Source organism: Apteryx mantelli, chromosome 5 (assembly GCF_036417845.1).
Source record: "Apteryx mantelli isolate bAptMan1 chromosome 5, bAptMan1.hap1, whole genome shotgun sequence".
Lineage (NCBI taxonomy): Eukaryota > Metazoa > Chordata > Aves > Apterygiformes > Apterygidae > Apteryx > Apteryx mantelli.
The window spans coordinates 44,375,198-44,394,442 of NC_089982.1; the positions used below are offsets into that span (position 1 = coordinate 44,375,198).

Consider the following 19,245-nt stretch of genomic DNA (forward strand, 5'->3'; position numbering starts at 1 on the left):
GAGACAGCTAAATTTCTTTTATACTTAACACAGCATTTACAGTGTTACATTTCCCTGGGTTTTGTTTTGTTTTGTTTTTTAAGCCTTAGCCTCTCTGTAATAAACAAAAAAATAAGGGGGAAAAATTATAACAGAAGTGAAAGTAAGTATTATTTCTACATAATTTTAGAGGTATTGACCAATAGGTCTGCAAATAGTCAAACTAGAAATACTGAGTGAGATGGAGATAGTACAGGACTTGCCTATCAAATGTGACTCGAAGTATTTCTGCCCTCAGCCAAGATATTCAAATGATTATGGGAACTAAAAGAAAAGAAACTGTGTACTGCACAAGTTGCTTTAGCCCATTTAGGGAAACATTTACACAGTCTACATAACTTAACATAGTTTTACATAGTTTAATAAAAATTGAAGAATAAGCTGCAGCCCCTGTCTTACAGAGCAGAAAGCTGAATTGATAGGCATTTAGACTCTATTGTCAACATCAAAAAATAAAGTCTAAAATGTATGAGTGGAGTGCAACGTTTTAGTGTTCTTGTTGCCCATTCATTTAAAAAGAGAGAAAAATGTTATTTTCCTTTACTGAAATACGTATTGTTAGTGAGATGACTGTTATGCTAGAATGAACCATCCTTGTGACAAAAAAGACAAAAAACAACTGTTAAAATAAATACTTAATTTTTCTGTTTTCTGGACCTAAACTATCATGCTCCCCTTTTTAATCTAAACAATCTCTTTGGCCTGGGATCATAAGCAGAATTATTGTCAGAAAATATTTTCTGGGAAATGTGGATGGTTAGAGTATCCAAATTAATCTTAGAATGGAAAATATGATAATATTACCATTTCTAATTTTGTTGCTACCAACAAAAGTATATTGGTGTGCCAGAATCATACATTCATATGCCATGCATTAAGTAGACAGCTTCTAAAAGTTCTGCTTAAATGACCTAAATTATTTAATAAACAATGACACGCTTGTATTTATTAAATAATTTATATATGAAATATACCAAAAAAGTATATGTGCGTATTGCTGAAACTTCATAGACATCTGGAGTACTGAGATAAAGTTATCGTTTCCAGCTGGAACATCACAATTTTTAAGCAAGTTGGTCTGATGAATTCTAAGATGAGAGACCACACAGTTAAGTTTGATCTCCATTTTCATAGGGATCTTTGTTACATTGCACTGCTACTGCTACAGCAGAACAGCAGTTAAAATAGACTGCTGAACTCTCATTAATGTTCCTGTCTCTCACCTTATAGTGTATTTTTACTATGAAGGAGCAATTAATAGGAAGGCCACAGTGTCATTCAGACAACTGTATTGTGAACAAAAAAGCCAATGCATGCTCCGGTTTGCCTCACTGCTGAACTTTTAGCATTTTTGTTGACTTAATTAGCTGTTTTAAGTGCTTCTGTGTATTAGTTTTTTTAGTCTTTATTGTTCTGTTCCTGTTCTATTCCAAAGTGTCTTCAAATTTCTTTATAATTTACCTTTTTAAAAATTTTTAAAGTTCTTTTGATTTCTATTGTGCCTATATTTTTTCCCTCCTTCCTGAGGTCAAAGAAGGCTTTTGTAGTGATGTTTTAGGTCTAAAGAAATAGGGCTGTTCAAGATGCACAAATACTTTGAACTTTCCCTGGCTTCTGACTTTCCTAAACCATAGCTCAGTGTCTGGAATTTTTACCTCCTTCCCAACCAGCACCACATGTCTGATTGTCTTTTTGTTTCTTTTTTCTTTGTACAGTGACCCTCTAAAAATACAGCAACTGCAGAACCAAATTCGTCTGGAGCAAGAAAGTGGCCAGCGATATCATCACCAGCAGCAACCCAATCACCATCTGCACCCTCCCTCTTCTCCTTCCTTTCCTCCTCCCCCCTCCTTCCAGGAGCTTGAATCCAGCCAGTCTCTCACTTCTGTGCCAATGAGTATTCTCAACTCTCATACTTCTCCCACCATGCAGTCTTCCAGCTCCTTCAACTATGCTCGGCCTAAGCAGTTCATTGCTGCTCAGAACATCAGCCCTGCTTCAGGTTATGTGACTCCTTCTTCAGGATCATCTACATCCAGTCTTCCCTCTCCTATGTCTCCAACTGCTTCTCAGAAACAGTTTGGGAGAGTGCCTGTTCCCCCTTTCTCCCAGCAGTTTGCTCCGGAAGGGGAATACCCATGGTCTCCTTCTTCTCCATCCCCTCCCCCACCACCTCCACCTGTCTTTAGTCCAACCACAACGTATCCTGTGTGTGATTCCTTTCCACTTCCACCTCCTCCACCCCCTCCTCTTCCTTCAGTTTCTTCCCCTTCCCACAGCCTGTCTCCAACTCCTAGATTTCCTAATTCCGGCCAATCTCCAGCAGCTTTTCTCAGCTCCATGCTGCCATCCCAGCCACCACCCATTTCTGTCAACGCACTAGGGCTCCCAAAAGGAGTGACACCTCCGTAAGTATCAGCTAATGAGCTCCTTGAGTTTGACTGTTCTGAAGATTGTATTGAAGATTATTGCACTTGTTTCATTTTATACTTTTCTAGGGTCCTTTACTGTTATCTGCTACCTGAGAGGGAGAGATGCACAAGCTAGTTGCAAATGTGTCTATGCTAGAGATTGGATATATAGTTTTTTAAATCCTTGCAGAAGCAAGATTCTGGAAGAGTCCTACAGTGGGAACAGGAGAGGGAAGAATCTAAAAATTTTAGAGTTGATGAATTTATGAAAGTGACAGCAAGAGGCTCTGCATGCCCAGGGCAGTGGAAGGAGCTGCCAGAAAACCCTTCTTCTGGCCTGGTCACCTTAAGGTCACACATATGGTCATATTTCCAATCTCTATCCCTATTATTTCTGCACATAAAGATGAAGGAAAGAGAGCATTGTTTAGAAGTCCCTATAGCTTTGTATACATACCTTAAAGTATAAGGTATTAAAGTATACCTCTCACAACAAGGTAATCATAATGGTGTCTTGTTGACTTTTGCTTAGGGCTTTTTTTCTGAGGAAGTTTGGAAGGAGAGGGGTTAAGCAGAGGATTTAGAAGAACAATGCATAAAAACAAACAGAGCCCCTCTCCCTAACAACTCTACAGATTTCTTCTCCCCTTTCGTCTTCCCTCAAGGCCAAAGTATTATTTTGGAGCATGTCAGCTCCCATCATAGATCAGTTTGTCTTTCCACTGGCACTAGATTCTCATTCCATCCTTAAGGGAACAAAGAGAAATGCTGAAGAACAAAAATGAGAATAGCTGTATCCAAGGCTTATTTATAACTTTGTCTAGAAGTTTTTCTAAACATATCTACGGTATCTAGGTGACTTGCTCATTACATACTGTTGCAGTGGGAACTTCTGTTAATTGAATCCAAGATTTGCAAAGGAAGAGAAGGAAGAAAGCAGATAGATATCAAAGTTATAAATCATGGATAGTCTTTGAAAAGCATTTATATATCTGGACTTCTGTCATATGGCTCATTATGAAACCTGGCCATAAAACAGAATTAAGAGAAAAATGAGTAGTACCATTCACTCTTGTACTCATTCTAGCTGTGATTTTCTGTATTACTGTGTCCTTTGCACGGGCTGAGTTTATTTATCGATACTGGCTGCTTGAAGTTGTATGATTAATTTACTGGCAGCTTGGCAAGTAAACACAGCCTACAAAAGCCTGAAATTATCCCTTATTTGCCAGAAGAGGCTCTAAAACAGCTATATGGTTTTGTGTGCGTATCCAATTGTGCTGCATAAGATAATCTGTTCTAGGCAACTGCTGGGGACTGGATTCCCTTTTGACTTCCCTTCCGTGTGCCATGATAGTGGCAGCAACAGCTCAGGCCCCTCCTGTATCCTCCAAATGTTCAGAGCAGCGTCTTTCCCTGTTGCGCTGCATTCACACATGCCTGCTTTCACTTGAGGCAGACAGGAGGAGGAAGAACACCACCTCATTCCCTTCAGTCACAAACACAGCCTGAATGCTGCAAGGATGCTTCCCGTTCCCCTTGCCACTCACTTCCTCCAGCCACGCAGTCAGCCTGCGTGTGCACATGGTGGTGTCTCTCCCCCACCCAGGAAAAGGCAGCAGCCTCAGGTTTTGAGCTGGGCAGGATGAGGTGCTGGGCTGTTTGGCCTCCATCCCCTCAGGAAATGTAATCCAGATGAGAGCTGGATCATGTTAACCATGCTGGCTATTTGTGTGTATAACATATGTATACATATATATGTATATGTATACATATACACACAAAATGAACATTTGTTGTCTTAATTATAATACTCAAATATCTAGAAGACGTACTGCATGATGGAAAAAAAATCTATCGTTATGTATCTTTGATGCCTATTTTTTTCCTGGCCTCTTTTCTTTTATTTTACTGTGTTAAGTTACTCATGTCTGGTGTCTTTTGACTTACTGAATAAATAAGCGATTTTTTTCTCTTTCCCATCATTCTCCTGCCACTCTCTCTTGAGAGTTTCTCTCCCCGCCACCACTACTTTTGATCTCCTCCTGCTTTGTGCTGCAAACTCACTTCTGACTTTTTTTCCTCCTTCAATTTTTTTGCTTTGTCTATTGCCTCATCTTCTGCTCCATCCTCACAAATCCTCTTTTCTTAACATATTTATCTTCTGAGATGTTACAGTTTCTGAACCACTTGTCATATTCAGTATCCTGAGCCTATAAGAATATCTCACTGTTAGAAGTAAACTTAGCCTCTTTGGCTTAAGGGTGAAGTATGTTGTTTAATGCCACAAAGCACATCTTTGAGAGAGGAAAGAGTCTCCCAGGATCAGACTAACACCAAACATGTATGCTATTCCTTCTCTGAAGTATTTCTGTCAGCTCTCCCTTTCTACTTACTTGGATACATTGCAATTTTTTACATACATGCGTATTAATAACACAGTCAACATGAAAGATCTTAGGCCTTAGTTGAAGAATGAAACCTAGCTGATTCTGAGGGCCTTGAAAAAGGAGACGTGTGTGATTAGGCGTCCAGTCTCACCATGTACTCCATGCATCTCCAAGGTCCATTGATTGAAAAGGATGATAACTTTTCCTAAAACTATTCTGTAGCAGCAGGGAATCAAAGTTTTGCTTCAGCTTGTCATCTAAAACAGTAGTCAAGCCATTTAACTTTTGTCTCTGCTTCTCTATCTGTCATGTAATGGTGATACTGAGAATATGATTGTGTGTTGCTGATAAAGAACTAGACAGAGTTTGAAGTGTCCTTCATGGACAGGAAATACAACTTTGACTAGAGACTCTAAATACAATACCTGAAGTAGTGGCATTCCTCTTTAGAATATAATTTTATGATTTGTATATGTATTTTTTTTACTTCAGTGGAGGTAGACTTGGACCTGTGATTGCTTTTAAATATTTATATGCTTTCATTCCCAGTACCTTTAATGGATAGAATGCTCTTAAAACAGTTCTCCTGCCTGTTTCCGGTGCTTTCATGGCTTCTTTCTTTCTTTCTTTTTTTTTTTTTGTTGTTGTTGTATCTCAAGGTTGGTAATTCTTCTTACTGTGGTTGTTTACTTTCTTTTCTCCCGGGTATGAGTACCATGATACCGATAGCCAAATATCTGAAGGAAAAAATTAATTATTTAGCCTTATCAGAGTCTTTAATTACCCCCAAAACATTATTTGGCTGAGTAGAGAGTCAAACAGAGTCAGTTTTTGTGAATTATGCATCTTTATATACTGTGGATTTTATTGAATAATGAAAAACAAATGAGATGTATGAAAAATTGAACAATAACTAAATCTTTACAAAATTACAGATCGCCTCTCAGTTACAGGCTCCTCGGAATCAGTATGTAGCAGGCAACATTCTTATTTTCTTTTGATTACTTTTGTGCTAGAAGCAAAATATAGATAAAACAATAAGCATTCCATCTGGAGCTAATGTATGCTTGGATATGGTTAAAGGCAGCATCAAGAAAGATTTTGCAAAATAGAAGACAAAGTGGAAGCTCTCTGGTGGTATACAAGCCAACAGAGTCCTCCTTGCTTCTCATGGAATCAGACCTTCCCTCCATCAGCTTTCTTAATGCATTTCCTTTCCAGTATATGTATCATCTTTGCTCTGCTGCAAAGAGGAATGACTCCAAGGAAATGTTGTTCCTGTTGTTATATACAAGCTCAGACAAAATAAGTGTAACTCTCTTTTCCATCCCTGTAATCTGTCTGTGAGCTCTGGGAAAACGAGCAGTAAATACCATACTGATGTTTCAGCTAAGGGCTGAAATTTTCCTCAGTTGCGGACCCTGAGACTCTGTGGAAGTGACAGCATTATCTAAACCAGTTTGGTCAAATGAATATTTTTTCTAGTCAGTAGATTTGGAGACATTCTTTTTTTGCCAACAATTAGTCTTACAGCCTGGCCTGAAGCATGGGAACAGCTAGAGATGAATTTACTAGATTTTATCTGGACATCTGAAACATGAAGAGCAGCTTTGTGTAGTTAGTACCTGGTAATTCACCATTAAATATTTCTTTGCAACAATTGTATGGAAAATGTTTCAGTTGAATAAAATCTATCTCATCTTTCCAGTAAGCTCCAGTCACTTTGTAGTTATCAACATTTTCAAGCTTTGGCTCTAGCAATGGTAGCTGAACAAGTTTTAGGAATAACCATTTTCTTCTGAAAAAAAACAGAACTGAGTCTTTTCTTTTTTTCTCCGCACTGAAATCTGTAGAAGCTAGAATCCGTTCTTTGCCATTCATCATAGAGAAATGAATTATATCTCTATGAAAATAGGTAAGTATACATTTTAAATCATAGAAAAAGACAAATTTTAGGTAAGCATAGATACTGGCAAATTTACATGAGCATAAGTGAAAGCCAAATTTAATCCCAGGAGAAAGATTAAGTGAATACTTAGTGAATAGTGAACTAAAAAGAATATAAATCCTGCTTCAAAAAGGTATGGAGTTAGTCATCGAACGTGGAGAAGTGAAATCTCTTTCTAAGTATAAAAAAACATGTATTGTCAGCTATACATATATTCTTTTTAAAGGAACTGGTGTATATAGTACTTCTTCTTTTAAATAGTTATCTTCAATCGTATTGCCTTAGTCACAAACAGAAAAAGATCTGACAGTAGAGAATTGATGAAAATACATGACTCTAGATTTAGTACTTTCTGGTTTCTGTATAAAACTTTCAAATGGAAAAGACAACATTGCTTTAAAGACAAGATAGTCTACAGTCTCTTGTAAAATTAAATTAAATAAGCTTTTATCACTATACACGATAAATTTAATTGCTGTTTCTAGAACTTTAAATCAAATCTTAAAGGGGATTCTGTGGGGATCATGAGAATAGGAACATCAGAGAGAGATCTGCATGGGTTGTTTTTGTTTTTGTTTTTTCTTTGTTTGAGTCCAAGCTGCCAGTCTGTTCTTCTGGCCTTGTACTGTGACTGTGACTATCTCAAATATTACTGAGAGGCAAATTTTTAGTAATCCTTATGTTCCTTGAGTAGGTTAGCAATGATGGTGACAACATGAGGAAAGGCTACACTTCTCCATGTTTTTATCTAATGTTTTCAACAGTCTCTCGTTACAAAAGCCAGCTTTCATTTTAGAGTCAAATGTACTGCTGTCCTATGTAGACCTGAGGTTTATTTTTTCCCATTTCTGTAAGTTACATCTGTCACAACTGTAAAAATTGAGATTACCTACAGTATGATTGATTTAAAATAGTGATATGTTGGAGGGAGTCCCTTGTTTAAAAATTTCGCCACCAAACGGAGGAGAGAGATCAGGATGGTTTTCCTGCCTCTGAGGAAGCTTACCTCATCTCTATGTGGTACTTATTCATTAATATCTGAAGTTGCCCTGGGGCTCATGAAAATACATCTGAAGACAAGTATTTCTGTCAGTGGAAAAATTCCAACAAACGTTAGTGTTTGCTTTCATTCCCAACCTCCAGTTTTATAGCAGCGAATACTCCCAGATTTCAGTTTTCTGTTCCAAAGACCTCTTAATCTATTGCCCCTGTCCATTAGACCGTTTTTGTTTAAAGTTTCTTGCTTTAATATGTTCTCTCTCCTCCTCTCCCCCTCTCCCCATAACTTGAATCCTAACTGTGGCTATTAGGCCAACATCTATGATGTGGTTTATCTAGGATATCAGATCTCTTCTTGTTTACTCTGCTAAGAAACCACTCATACTAGGGGTTTTGGTTTTTTGTTTTTGCACAGTATGACACATTTTTAATAAGTACATGCAAGTTGTTATCATAAAATAGTTATCCATATCAGCTTCTTTGAAATATGATGAATGCATGTTTGTTCCATTTCAACTTTGAAATCCAGATTGTTCCCTGGATCTAATTTATTAAATAAAGTTGCTTAAGAGTAAGCAGTGATCAAGAATTCAACATGAAGGGGAGGCATGCAGACAGTAGCCAAAATAACTGACCTACTGTATCTTGACAGTCATTGCATCTGGAAAGCTTTATTTTCCAGATGTTTTTGATCCATTTCTTTTTCTGAATGATTGTTGCAGATGCTTAAGAATCTTGTAAGATGACAAGTATCTAGAATCAAGTAAGATGACAAGATAACTAAAAGAACTAGTGGATATACCTTTCTGTTGAGAGAGAGGCTGTGTGTAGTAATTCATTCATTTCAGTAAAATTTGCACCATTGTTTTATAGCTGTTTTGGCCTATCAACATAGCTGGGGTCCTGTAGATTTTTCCTTCTGAGGACTTAGTATTACAGCTGTCTTATTTCATGCAGATCAGGATGCCACAGAACTGCCTGTGAAATGCCAGGTACAGTGGTTGATGGTAGTGGAGACCTTACTCAGCAGCATTTCAGGAACTTGAACAAATGTTAATATTTTTGTATATATTACTTTTTCTCAGGCCCACATAGGTGTTTCTTAACATGCTTCTGGCAGTTGTCCATCTCTTCTCAAGAGCTCAGGCCTGCAAGGACTGTGCAAGCTTCCTCTGCATTCAGGAACAGTCAGTTTTCTTCATTTCTTCAGTTTTAGCAAAATGCTGGAAACAGTCAGAAAGGTAGATAAGATTACCACTTGCAAAATACGTTGTACTTTTTCAATTGATATCAAAATACCTGGACATCTTTTGAATAGCAATTTACACTTATGTATCTATGGTAACCAGTGCAGCATGAAGCAGAGGGATAATTTGCTCAGGGGAGGAGCTGAAAAGGAGAATGTAAAGACAATAGTTCTTATTTTAATATGTAAAAATATATTTCTAAAGATAAGCCTTAGAAAAATAAATTTTTGGTGGTAGGCATGCAGTTTGTAGGTGAGTTGTTCTTTGTTGTCTAATCATTAAGAAGGATCAGACATGCTCAGAAATACGTATTATTCATGTCAGTCTTGATACTATCCAATGCTGAGTTTTTTGGGTTTTTTTCCCTAACCACAGTTTCATACCTTTTTCTTGGATGGTGGAAATAGTTGAACTTTGTTACCTTTGTTTCGTTTCACTGAAATCATCCTTAGTTCTGCCTCAGGTATTCCCTTAAGTGCATTTAATGTCACATTACTGAACAGAGCAGAATCCTAGTCTCCATAGTGTATATGGTAAGATCAGGCTAAAATTTAATTTTAATATGCAGCTGCAGCTTCAAAGCTTGTGACCTGTTAGAGTACTTATAGCAATTTTGTTCTTACAGTAAGTGAAAATGTGTTAAACGGACAGGAATTGTATTTTTGGAAGGCTTTAGTTCTAAAAGAAGAATCAAGTTACTGTTCATTACCTCAGTACCAGAGAATTGATTTGGATTTCTGTGAAACTGAGCCATATTGGCTGCAAACAGGAATTTGTTCTTGGAAGGATAATGACAGCCAGCCTGTTGCCCTTGTTTACACTGTAAAAGGTACATAGGAAAAGAAAGGGAGTCTCATCCAGTGTGCACTCCGTGTAATTAAAACATGAAAAGTACTGCTGGTTTGGCTTGCTTTCTAAACAAATATTAGAGCAAATATTCAAAATGAAGGAGAGCTAAGCCAAGGTTGCAGAATTTTCTGCTGTCAGAAATTTGTGCGTGTGAATTCAGATGCCTGAGTTTTGGCAACTTCCTTACGCCCTTTCTGTCCCAAAGAATTCAGACTCGCATGCTTATATCTATGTCTGTATTCAGCCACCCAGTGACTTAAGTGATGCACATTTCAGAGGTGATTTAAAGATCAATATGAATTTCAGCCTGATTCTCTCAAAGGCTGAGAATTTCTTGCACATTCGTGGTAGTTGTTGTGTGCCTAAGGCTAACGGTACCCACGTCTTTAAATCTGCCTTTTCCAACTATATCCTACTGGCTTGAACACTCCTGATATACCCTGAAAATTGCATCAGGCAAAGAATGAGCATATAAATACACAAATGGATTAGCAGAATATTTTGTTTGGTGTTATCACTGAGAAAAGATGAAAAGAAAGCATATGAACAACCAAGGAAGAAAGAAATCTTAAGAACTTGATGCATCCAGATAAGTCACGTAAGGATAGTGATAAATATTTGCAAAAGCAACTGAAGAAAGTTTGCTACCAGTCTCCCTTGACCTGTAAAAAGTCTCTTACGCTAATGGTGCTGTGCCTTGGAGGATAGATTCACTGGTGACCTCCTATTTGTCCTCATTGCTTTGTAGCCATTTTGAAGTTCATCTCAAGAATGTATGTCTTAACAGCTAACTTGTTGAGGGGTGTGTGTCTGTATGTATATACATTTATATGTTTACATATATGTATATATGTAGAGAAAGAAGGAAAGGGTTTCTAAAGAGGGATGGAAATAGAGCATCTGCAGGAAGAATTACATTTTCTCATCTACCTTTTCTTCCCCCCTACCCCCAATATAAAATAGTCTTGAGATAGAGGTTTTCTAAAGACATTTGAAGGAATTTCAGCTGATGTTCGTTTTTATGGTTATATTTCTAAACTGACTGCTTCCTTCCTTAAATACTTATTTGTAATGCAAGTAAAGAAAATCGAATTCATTTTCCAGGCAAGTCGCCTTGACCAGGTTTTGGAGGACACTCCCATACCTGCCATGAAAAGCTCAGAACGTTCTGGCTTATAAGCAGAGGTGTGGAAAGGTTGTTAGGGAGTCTGCCTCTCATGTTAAAAACTACCAAAGATCCCCAGGCCATTGCTGAAAAATCTGCCTAGCCTGTTCTTAAATAAAAATTCCTTAGCTTCCCTACATAACTTGTTTCAGTGTTTAAGCTATCATCTGTCATTGTTGGTGGGTGGAGGAAAGGAGAAGGGAGGAGAGTTCAACATTGTTTTTGTCTAATTGAGGTCTGTCTGTCTTCAAATTAAGTTATCTGCTTATTGTCCTCAATGGACAGGGGGGAATCATTGAATGTCAGCTGTCTTCTGATGTCTTATAAGTTTGATTACCTCCCTATCCTCAGTCTTCTCTTTTCCAGGCTAAATAAACAAGATTTTTCCAACCTCACAGAAGTTATGTTTTAAAACCATCTTACGCTTTTCTTGCTTTCCAAACTCCAATTTGCTGTATTTTTTGTGAAGTACAGTGGTAGAACTGGACTCGATCTCCAGCAGCAAGAATTAGAGCAAAATAATTAAATTTCGTGTCTTAGGCTACTGTGTTCCAGAATTATATTTCTCTTGCTTTCAAAACTATTGCATCGTTGTCCAAAGTTTCAGCCTCACAGAATCTTTTCTTCTGGGATGCTTAGTATCTTAGTGCTACTTTTACATTCATATTGCTGTCATGCTTTGAACTTCTTTCCTAATCAGTGTTAGACACCTCTAGAATAATTATGAAGATTATTGTAAATGACAGTTGTTACCTGAAAATGAGTCGCAACCTCTGCAAGTTCATTGTTATAAGCCAATTTGTGAAATGTGCTTTTTATTTCACTATTCCAATTGTTAATGTTGGAATACTAAATATTGAACTTAGTATAGACTATATTCTTCCAGTTTGACAGAGGAAAAACTCATAATTATTCTTGGAATAGTTTTTCCAGACAGTTATGCAGCCATATAATAGAAATTTCAGCCAGACTATGTTTCCCTAATTTGCTGGGGAACTACAGGAGCCACAAAGGGCTTACTCAGAAGCTGTAAACTGAAATGCTGCTACTTTTTGCCTGTCTCCATGCCAGTCAGCCTGTCAGAGAGAGAGAAATTAGTGAGACTTGATGTGATTCAATTTTCATTACCTTATTATCCTACATTGTTTTGAAATGGACTATAATATTATTTTCTTGTGCTTAGTATGGATATTGGACTGACTGACGTAATTCTCTTGGTACTCCTTCCCTTTTTAAGAATAGGTATTTGCTTAGAGGCTTTCTGTTTTTCAGAGATAATTGCTAATGCTTCAGAGAATACTTTTACTTGTTCCTTGAAATCCACTCCAGAGTACTTAGCCTATCACCCTCTCTTCATGCAGTGTTGTGACTTTCCTGGGTATATTATAAATTTTACCTTTATAACCTATTAAGTGCCAAGCATAAGCTGGCCTTTTTCTGCTAACAGTCTTACTGTTTTAATCATTTGAATATGAAATTTGTAGAATGTGAAATGAACACTTTATTTCTTAGTGTATCACTTGGAATTTTCCAGGCAGGATGCAAGTCTCCCTTGAGAGTTGGCACAGGACTTCTTCAAAGTGAAGCCAAAATCTGGCCTCCAGGTTGGCCAGATTTTTTTTTTGTTTTGTCCTTATCCTAAGAGTGACAAAATTGAGATCCATGATGGTTCTGGGCTGGGTGGGGTAGGAAGCTGGGAGGTGAAGGAAAAGACTGTGGAGAAAGACAAGGAGAGCTACAGATGTCACCTTTCCATTAGCCTTCCAGCACTCAGTCAAGCCTTGTTGAGGGACCTTGCCTCTTCCCACCTTCTTCTGGCCCATTTTCCTTTCATATCTTCCTTTACCTTTACTGTCCCAAAATGTCTTGAGTTATTGCAGCATCTCCTCCTGAAAGAGGCTTTCCCCCTTGCTCTTGGTATCCCCCTGCCTCCGTGTAGGTGGGATAGTTTTCCTGACTCCTTCCTCAAAGCAGTGTCAGGGATAGTTTGTTTTACTTGTGACTGAAAACTTCCCCAGCCAAATGCTGAGAAAATTATTCTGCTTGGTGACTGACAAGAGCTCCAGCTAACTGCTGAATATTTCTAGGGTGAGGGATGTTGTTCTCCAGTTCTCTGTGACATTAGACAGACAGGCAGACATTAGGCAGTGACATTTGTCTGTTCTACTTCTGCTGCAGTTTGATGTGAAAATACAATTCTTTTTACAAATACTTCACCCTTTTCCCATTTTAAAGTTACTTTCAGTAACAGAATATGAAATGTTTTAGGCATCTAGAAAGAATTGTTTCCAATTATTGTCTTCTCCATCTATTCACACTGTCAAGAGCCAAAAAGGAATTAAGTATGTGTATTGTTTCATTTTAACTACTGCTAAAATTACCATCAAAGACACTTTCTGAAGAACAAGGTTAATCTACGCATGTTATAGAAACATAATACCAAACAATATCCAAGAATATTTGTTAACTCCGTGTAATTCTGGTTTAAATTTTTGTGCTGGTAATTAAATTATTGTGTGTGGGAAGGAAGATTGCCAATAATTGCTAGTCTCATTTTTTTTCTATCATCTCTGTCATCTGCAAAATCCTAAATTTGAAAGAATTTGAAGTGTTCCTTCCAGAAGGAAAGATTACGTGGTTCCTAGCCTATCAAAGCAAAGCAAAGATTTTAATTTGAAGTAACAGATGGGTTTGGGTCTATTTATTAACATTCTAATATGTGAGAGGAGTTTGACAATTTACCTGATTCCATATTTTGTAAAAGTCATTCCCAGGTAATGGGCTGAGCCATAATTAAACACTAAACTTTGGAGGAAAAAAAACCCAACCTAACTAATATTGAGCCAGCATCAGTGTTTTAAATGATATTGTGTGACTTCACTGGAGAAATAGTGTGCTGCAAGTTTACAAAAATGATAACAATGTTTATTTCTTCACAACTTGAATTGTACATCTCATCTTCATTAGAAAACACCATCATTGGGCATTTCCAGCAATAGAGTCGTCATAACATTACTGAAAAGCATTTGATATTAGTGCAGACTGGAGGAAAAATAAAATCCTGTGCCCTTCCAAAAAGTGGGAGTGACAAGTCCTGAAATTGCAATCACATCTTCCAGACTGGTGCAAGGAACAGCTTAGCCTTGTGAATGCTTACTGCTAAATGGTTGTCATTCTTCTATGAAACCCTGCTGCTGAAAACTGCTTTGCAGGAATGATTTTATCTTTTGCCAGTGTAACCTAGACTCTGAATGGCTGTTCTTTCAGAAATAACATTTACACGTTGCCTTCTGGTATGTATTCTCAAAGATATGAAGAGTAAACATTAAGTTATGCTTTAGGTGTTCAAAAGCTGTCACAAGAATTAGTTATTAAATAATATAAGGAATTAATAATTAACTGCCCTGTCATACTTCTTTACGATCTTCATCCTTCTGGTACTGCATAGAAATCTAGTTTATTTTCCACTCCTGTTTATCTAGTCATATTTTCTCTTTCATGCTTCCTGTCACTTTGCTCTATTGTCATTGCTCATCAGTTTTGCCTTGAGTGTGTGTTGTTTACTGCCACTGTTATGCCATCCTGAGCCCTATTTCAGCTAATTCTTGAATAAAGCGTAATGTGAGTTATACAGGGCAGTATAGTAAGTGAGATGCCTGCCCTCCAAAGGCAAAATGTAATTTTCTTCACTAATGGCAGGATTTCATCCAGTAAGTCCTAAATACCAATGATTTCAGGAAAAGTCGTGAACTTTCTTGTACTGTTTTGCAGGGGATTTCCCAAGAAAACAGGCAGAACTGCTAGGATAGCATCAGATGAAGAGATTCAAGGGTCAAAAGATGCTGTAATTCAGGACCTGGAAAGAAAGCTTCGTTTCAAGGAAGACCTTTTGAACAACGGGCAACCGGTACACAAACATAAAATACCCTGGGGAAGGGGAGTGGGCATCAAGGGTAGTTTCTCAGATATCCTGCATATTAAAATAATTGTGTGTATAGAATTTTTTATGTTTTATGTATTTACTATTTTTAATTGCATTTTCCAAAGCTGCATTTCCTTAAGTAATCATACTATACGTTTTGGCCTATGAGTTGCCCTCGTGTTGGGCAACTTAACTTGGAATTAACAAAGCAGTGGAGGTCTCAAAGACGATGAGTTCCTGCAACAACCCTGCACAGTATGTACCTCACAGGCTTGTTTAGCCTCTGAGGCCGTTTGCTTTTGACTGTTCACCGCTGCCAGGTAGCCGCTCAATCAGCATGTGCGTAGCTCTTGATCAGTCTGGGCTCATTTGATGTTCTGCCCAGCTGTCAGGCCAAAGTGGATATCAAGTTGGAAAGGATAGGTAGTAAGTGGACGTTGTAGGGAGACAAGGTAGTTCATCATGAGAAACAAATCCATTAGGAACCAGGCATCGTTAGATCCTGTGACTGTGGGACTTTTTTGACCATGGGGATAAAAACCAACTTAAAGCTACTAATTTAAACACTTTATCAAGAGTTAACAATCTACTTGAGGAGACAAGAAATGAGATAAAATGGGCAAGAATAACAAACACTTGAAAAGAACAGTTACAAAGTTCTCCATTAATTTTTCTGCATTTTATGATATGCAGAAAAGATAAAATACCAAATTCTTCCTGATGAGAGTTGGTAAGAAGCAACTCTCCTAGGACTTGATTACAGTTATTAAAGGAGTGATTTAAATGTCTTTGAAGCAGGAATCTCTTTTAAGAGGAACGTAATTTAAAAAAGTATAGGCTGTCATGCCCATTTTGTCTATGAAAGGTTTTCAAAAGCACCTGAATGACTTGGGATACCTTTGTGTCACTGAAAGTTAGTGTGCTTTAGATTCTCAGGACCATATTCAGAAGTTTGTTAGTGTGTCTGAGATGTGGACTGCGGTGTTTAAGTTCAAGCCTGTTGATTCAGACTGACTGCTCCAGAGCTGCCAGCTTCTGGTTCGCAGCAAGGTGAATGGCATGAAGTAGGGAAAGTGTTGAGAGAGTGACTAGCGCTGCAGTACTTACCTTCTGCATTGACCGCACAGAGTCCGGCAGCCCCCTTTAGAAGTTGAGCAGAATCACCCTTGCAGTGTGTAAGTTCAGGTTTTTCACAGGAGGTGTGCTGAACATGGCTGTTGATGCCTATTTTGGAAAGTGAGTGAGATGTTTGGCCTGGACGTGTGAATGGAATGTCCTGAGAAAACCCACATGGCCCCGGGAAGGCAGGCTGCGATCAGGTGATGTGGTAGCTTGAACCAAGTTAACTCTGCTTTTGCGCTTGCCTTGAGGCTTTTGCCTTGCAGATTCCTGTCCTGGGCGATTCTGTTTGTGTAATCGTGGCTATGGGCACTTGGAGTGATTACAGAAAATTAAAGTGAAGAAAAGTTCATGATTTGTTTAGATGTTTGTAACCAAGCCAAGACTAGTACCCAGTTTTCATAAGTCTTAGCCTGCTGCTTTAGCTATAATGTCACATCTTTTTTAAATTAAGTAAAATTATTTTTTTTTTAAGTAGAAGCATTAGATAGATCTAACATTTTGCAATTTACATTCTTCTTCTTCTTTTTTTTTTTTTTTTTTCCTGTTTCATGGAGACATTTAACCATGCAGTGAGTTTGCCTTCCATTCACTGACAGATTTTTGCAATGTTGGTTTGTAAGAAAGTTTGTAAGTGCATTTAGGTGCATGAAATGTGTTACTGAATGTAGAAGGAAAAATAATAATGGAATAATTGTACACTTACAAAGTCTTTTTTTAACTTTCTTTACCTTCTGAGTGTAAACTGCCACTGTGTCTTTTTTAAGCAGTGTCCTTAATTTGCAGAAGAATAAAAAGAAATAGGAATTAAAAATCTAAAATAAAATATTTTTCTATAAAACTGTCATTATATTTTTGACAAAATAATCAAGTAGGGTAATATCTCCATGGCGTTTTTGGCAGAGTTTGCTGCCCTGTAGTTCTAATGTAGAAATTGAGCAGAATGACTAGGAGTAAGATTTGGGTTGGTTTGGCATGCACTTTTTTGATGGCCATGCTGATTTAAGTGGTTTCTGTTGCTCATTCCTGCCCAAGTTCCTGGCATGAGGATGGAAACAAATGGCAGAGTCAGGGCAAAAGTTGCTTAAGCTGGAAGAGCCACTGGTAATGCAAAATAAATGCATTACAAACTGTAGTAGAGATTTTCAGTTAGAAACATATTGCTGCTCTCTTTTAGGAACATTATTTTAAATTAAATTTCTGCTACTTTCAAAGTAAAAAACCCCTAGTTTTAAAGTTTGTTTCTACTTTTTATAAAAAGGTTTTGTGGGTGCCCAAAACACAATAGCTAGCTTATAAGTATCCATTTTCAAGTCCTCCAGATTTTCTCTGTGGAGAGAGGATAGGTGACAATTTATTGGGTAGAATATGGTTGTTATCATATAGCAAAGAAAAAAAATATTTTTTGGAATATGCAAAGGGAGTTAACTTAGGATTATTGAAGGTGCATATTCTTTGAACCTCCTCAGATACAAGTGAAATGTTTTATTTTAGGGAATAAAATTAAAACTGCCAAGGTCTGGGTGACATTTTAAAAATTGTATGCCGCAGGTGCCTTATACTTTCAGTCCTGTTTTTGTATTATTCTTGCCTAGAAAGAATATTTGCATGAAATTACTTCTTTATTGATGAATAATAGTATTACCCTTTCCTGGTTAATTTTCTTTAGAAATTATAATCCTGTTTAGAAGATGTATTTGCTTTCTTTCAAAATCAATTTGATGTCACAAACAGATGAATGAATTCATGTAGTGGAGAGAAAGCAGAGGGATTATTATTATACAAAAATCCTGTTTTCTGTTTAAGTGCTTCTTACAATTAAAAACACAGAATGAACAATACAGAAAATGTGATACAGAAGCGAATTCTGTTATTAAGCTGAATAATTTTCATATTTTCCTGTGGAAGCATTACTTAGTCTCTAACTACCTTATAGTTCTCAATGAGAAACAATAAGTTTTTTTTCTTTCTTTTTCCTTCTCCCTGTTTTTTTAATTCATTGTTCAGAGGTTGACGTATGAGGAAAAAATGGCTCGCCGATTGCTGGGAGCAGACAGTGCTGCAACTGTCTTCAATATACAAGAACCGGAAGAGGAGCCGGCTATACAGGTGCTGCCTAACTCTGCACGTTCATAGGAAAATAAAGATTTTCTTGCAATTTTTTTTTTCTCGCAGGCAGTCATTCCCCTGAAGACCTACATAAGACAGTAAATTACACAAGATAGGATGGTTTTGATTACAGAAGTCGTATGTTATATATCAGTGAAGTAAACTGGAGAATCACATGCTTATTGCTCAGTTTTTCCATACTGAATAAGGTTGAGAGGTCTCAAACATCTACTTTCCACTTTAAACTCTTCCATTTATCCTATTCTATCCTGACCTTTAAGTCTCTCAAGGCAAAAATACATCTACTATCTTGAAACCATCTTGTCTTTATGTATGTAATCTGTACTTTTTGGGTGCAGACCAAAAAGCACAGCAGCAAGTCTGCTTGAAAGCCCAGGTACACATTCCCTATTGTCTGTTGAGATGCCAGAGCTGCTCTTCAGAGCTGTGTAGCATCCGTTTGCTTATGTTACCACATGCAGTATGTTCTCCTGGTAAAAACTCTGAGAAATTGTCATGGCGGCTTCTTGGTCTTCGTTCTGCCTCTTGATCTTTTTTTCTACCCTTACAGGAAGCTCACTGTATTGATGATTCTGTAGCGAGTCCTGTGGATATTCAAAAGGTTAATGTTTTCACCTTTTTCTTTCTTGTTTTTCTTGTCTTTTTTTTTTTTTAACTGTTGTCTTTGCCCCTTCCCTGCTACTGCTCTTGGTTAATAAGAAGAGGTCTCCTAGATTTTAATAACTGGGGAGTTGCACTCCCTTCATGGTGTTAAACTCTGTCTATATGCCTAATTACTTGAGTGCAGTAACGACGTGCTCCAGTATCTTTCTGCAGTAATGTTAACATATACTGATACTAACTGTCTTGCATCCAAATCAGCTGCTCTTGTATATATATCATGTGTACTTCATGATTTGCTTTTATGATAAACTTTCAGGGAACAAAGAAATAAAAAATATCTGAAGTTTGCAAAGGTATTTCTCTCTTCTCCTGTTTTTTTTTTCCTTTATTGAGGGTTATGATTAGTTCTGTAACCAGCCGGTA

The 19,245-nt window shown here is 37.4% G+C and overlaps 1 protein-coding gene across 3 annotated transcripts in view; it reads left to right on the forward strand.

The window, feature by feature from the left end:
* PALLD (palladin, cytoskeletal associated protein) overlaps positions 1–19,245 on the forward strand; it is a 168,746-nt gene that overhangs the window by 125,018 nt on the left and 24,483 nt on the right. For all 3 annotated transcript variants that reach the window (XM_013942177.2, XM_013942176.2, XM_067297892.1), the window contains 3 exons: positions 1,755–2,447; positions 14,820–14,955; positions 18,097–18,198. In XM_013942177.2, the coding sequence (XP_013797631.1) occupies positions 1,755–2,447; positions 14,820–14,955; positions 18,097–18,198 (931 nt within the window). The remainder of the gene's footprint in view (positions 1–1,754; positions 2,448–14,819; positions 14,956–18,096; positions 18,199–19,245) is intronic.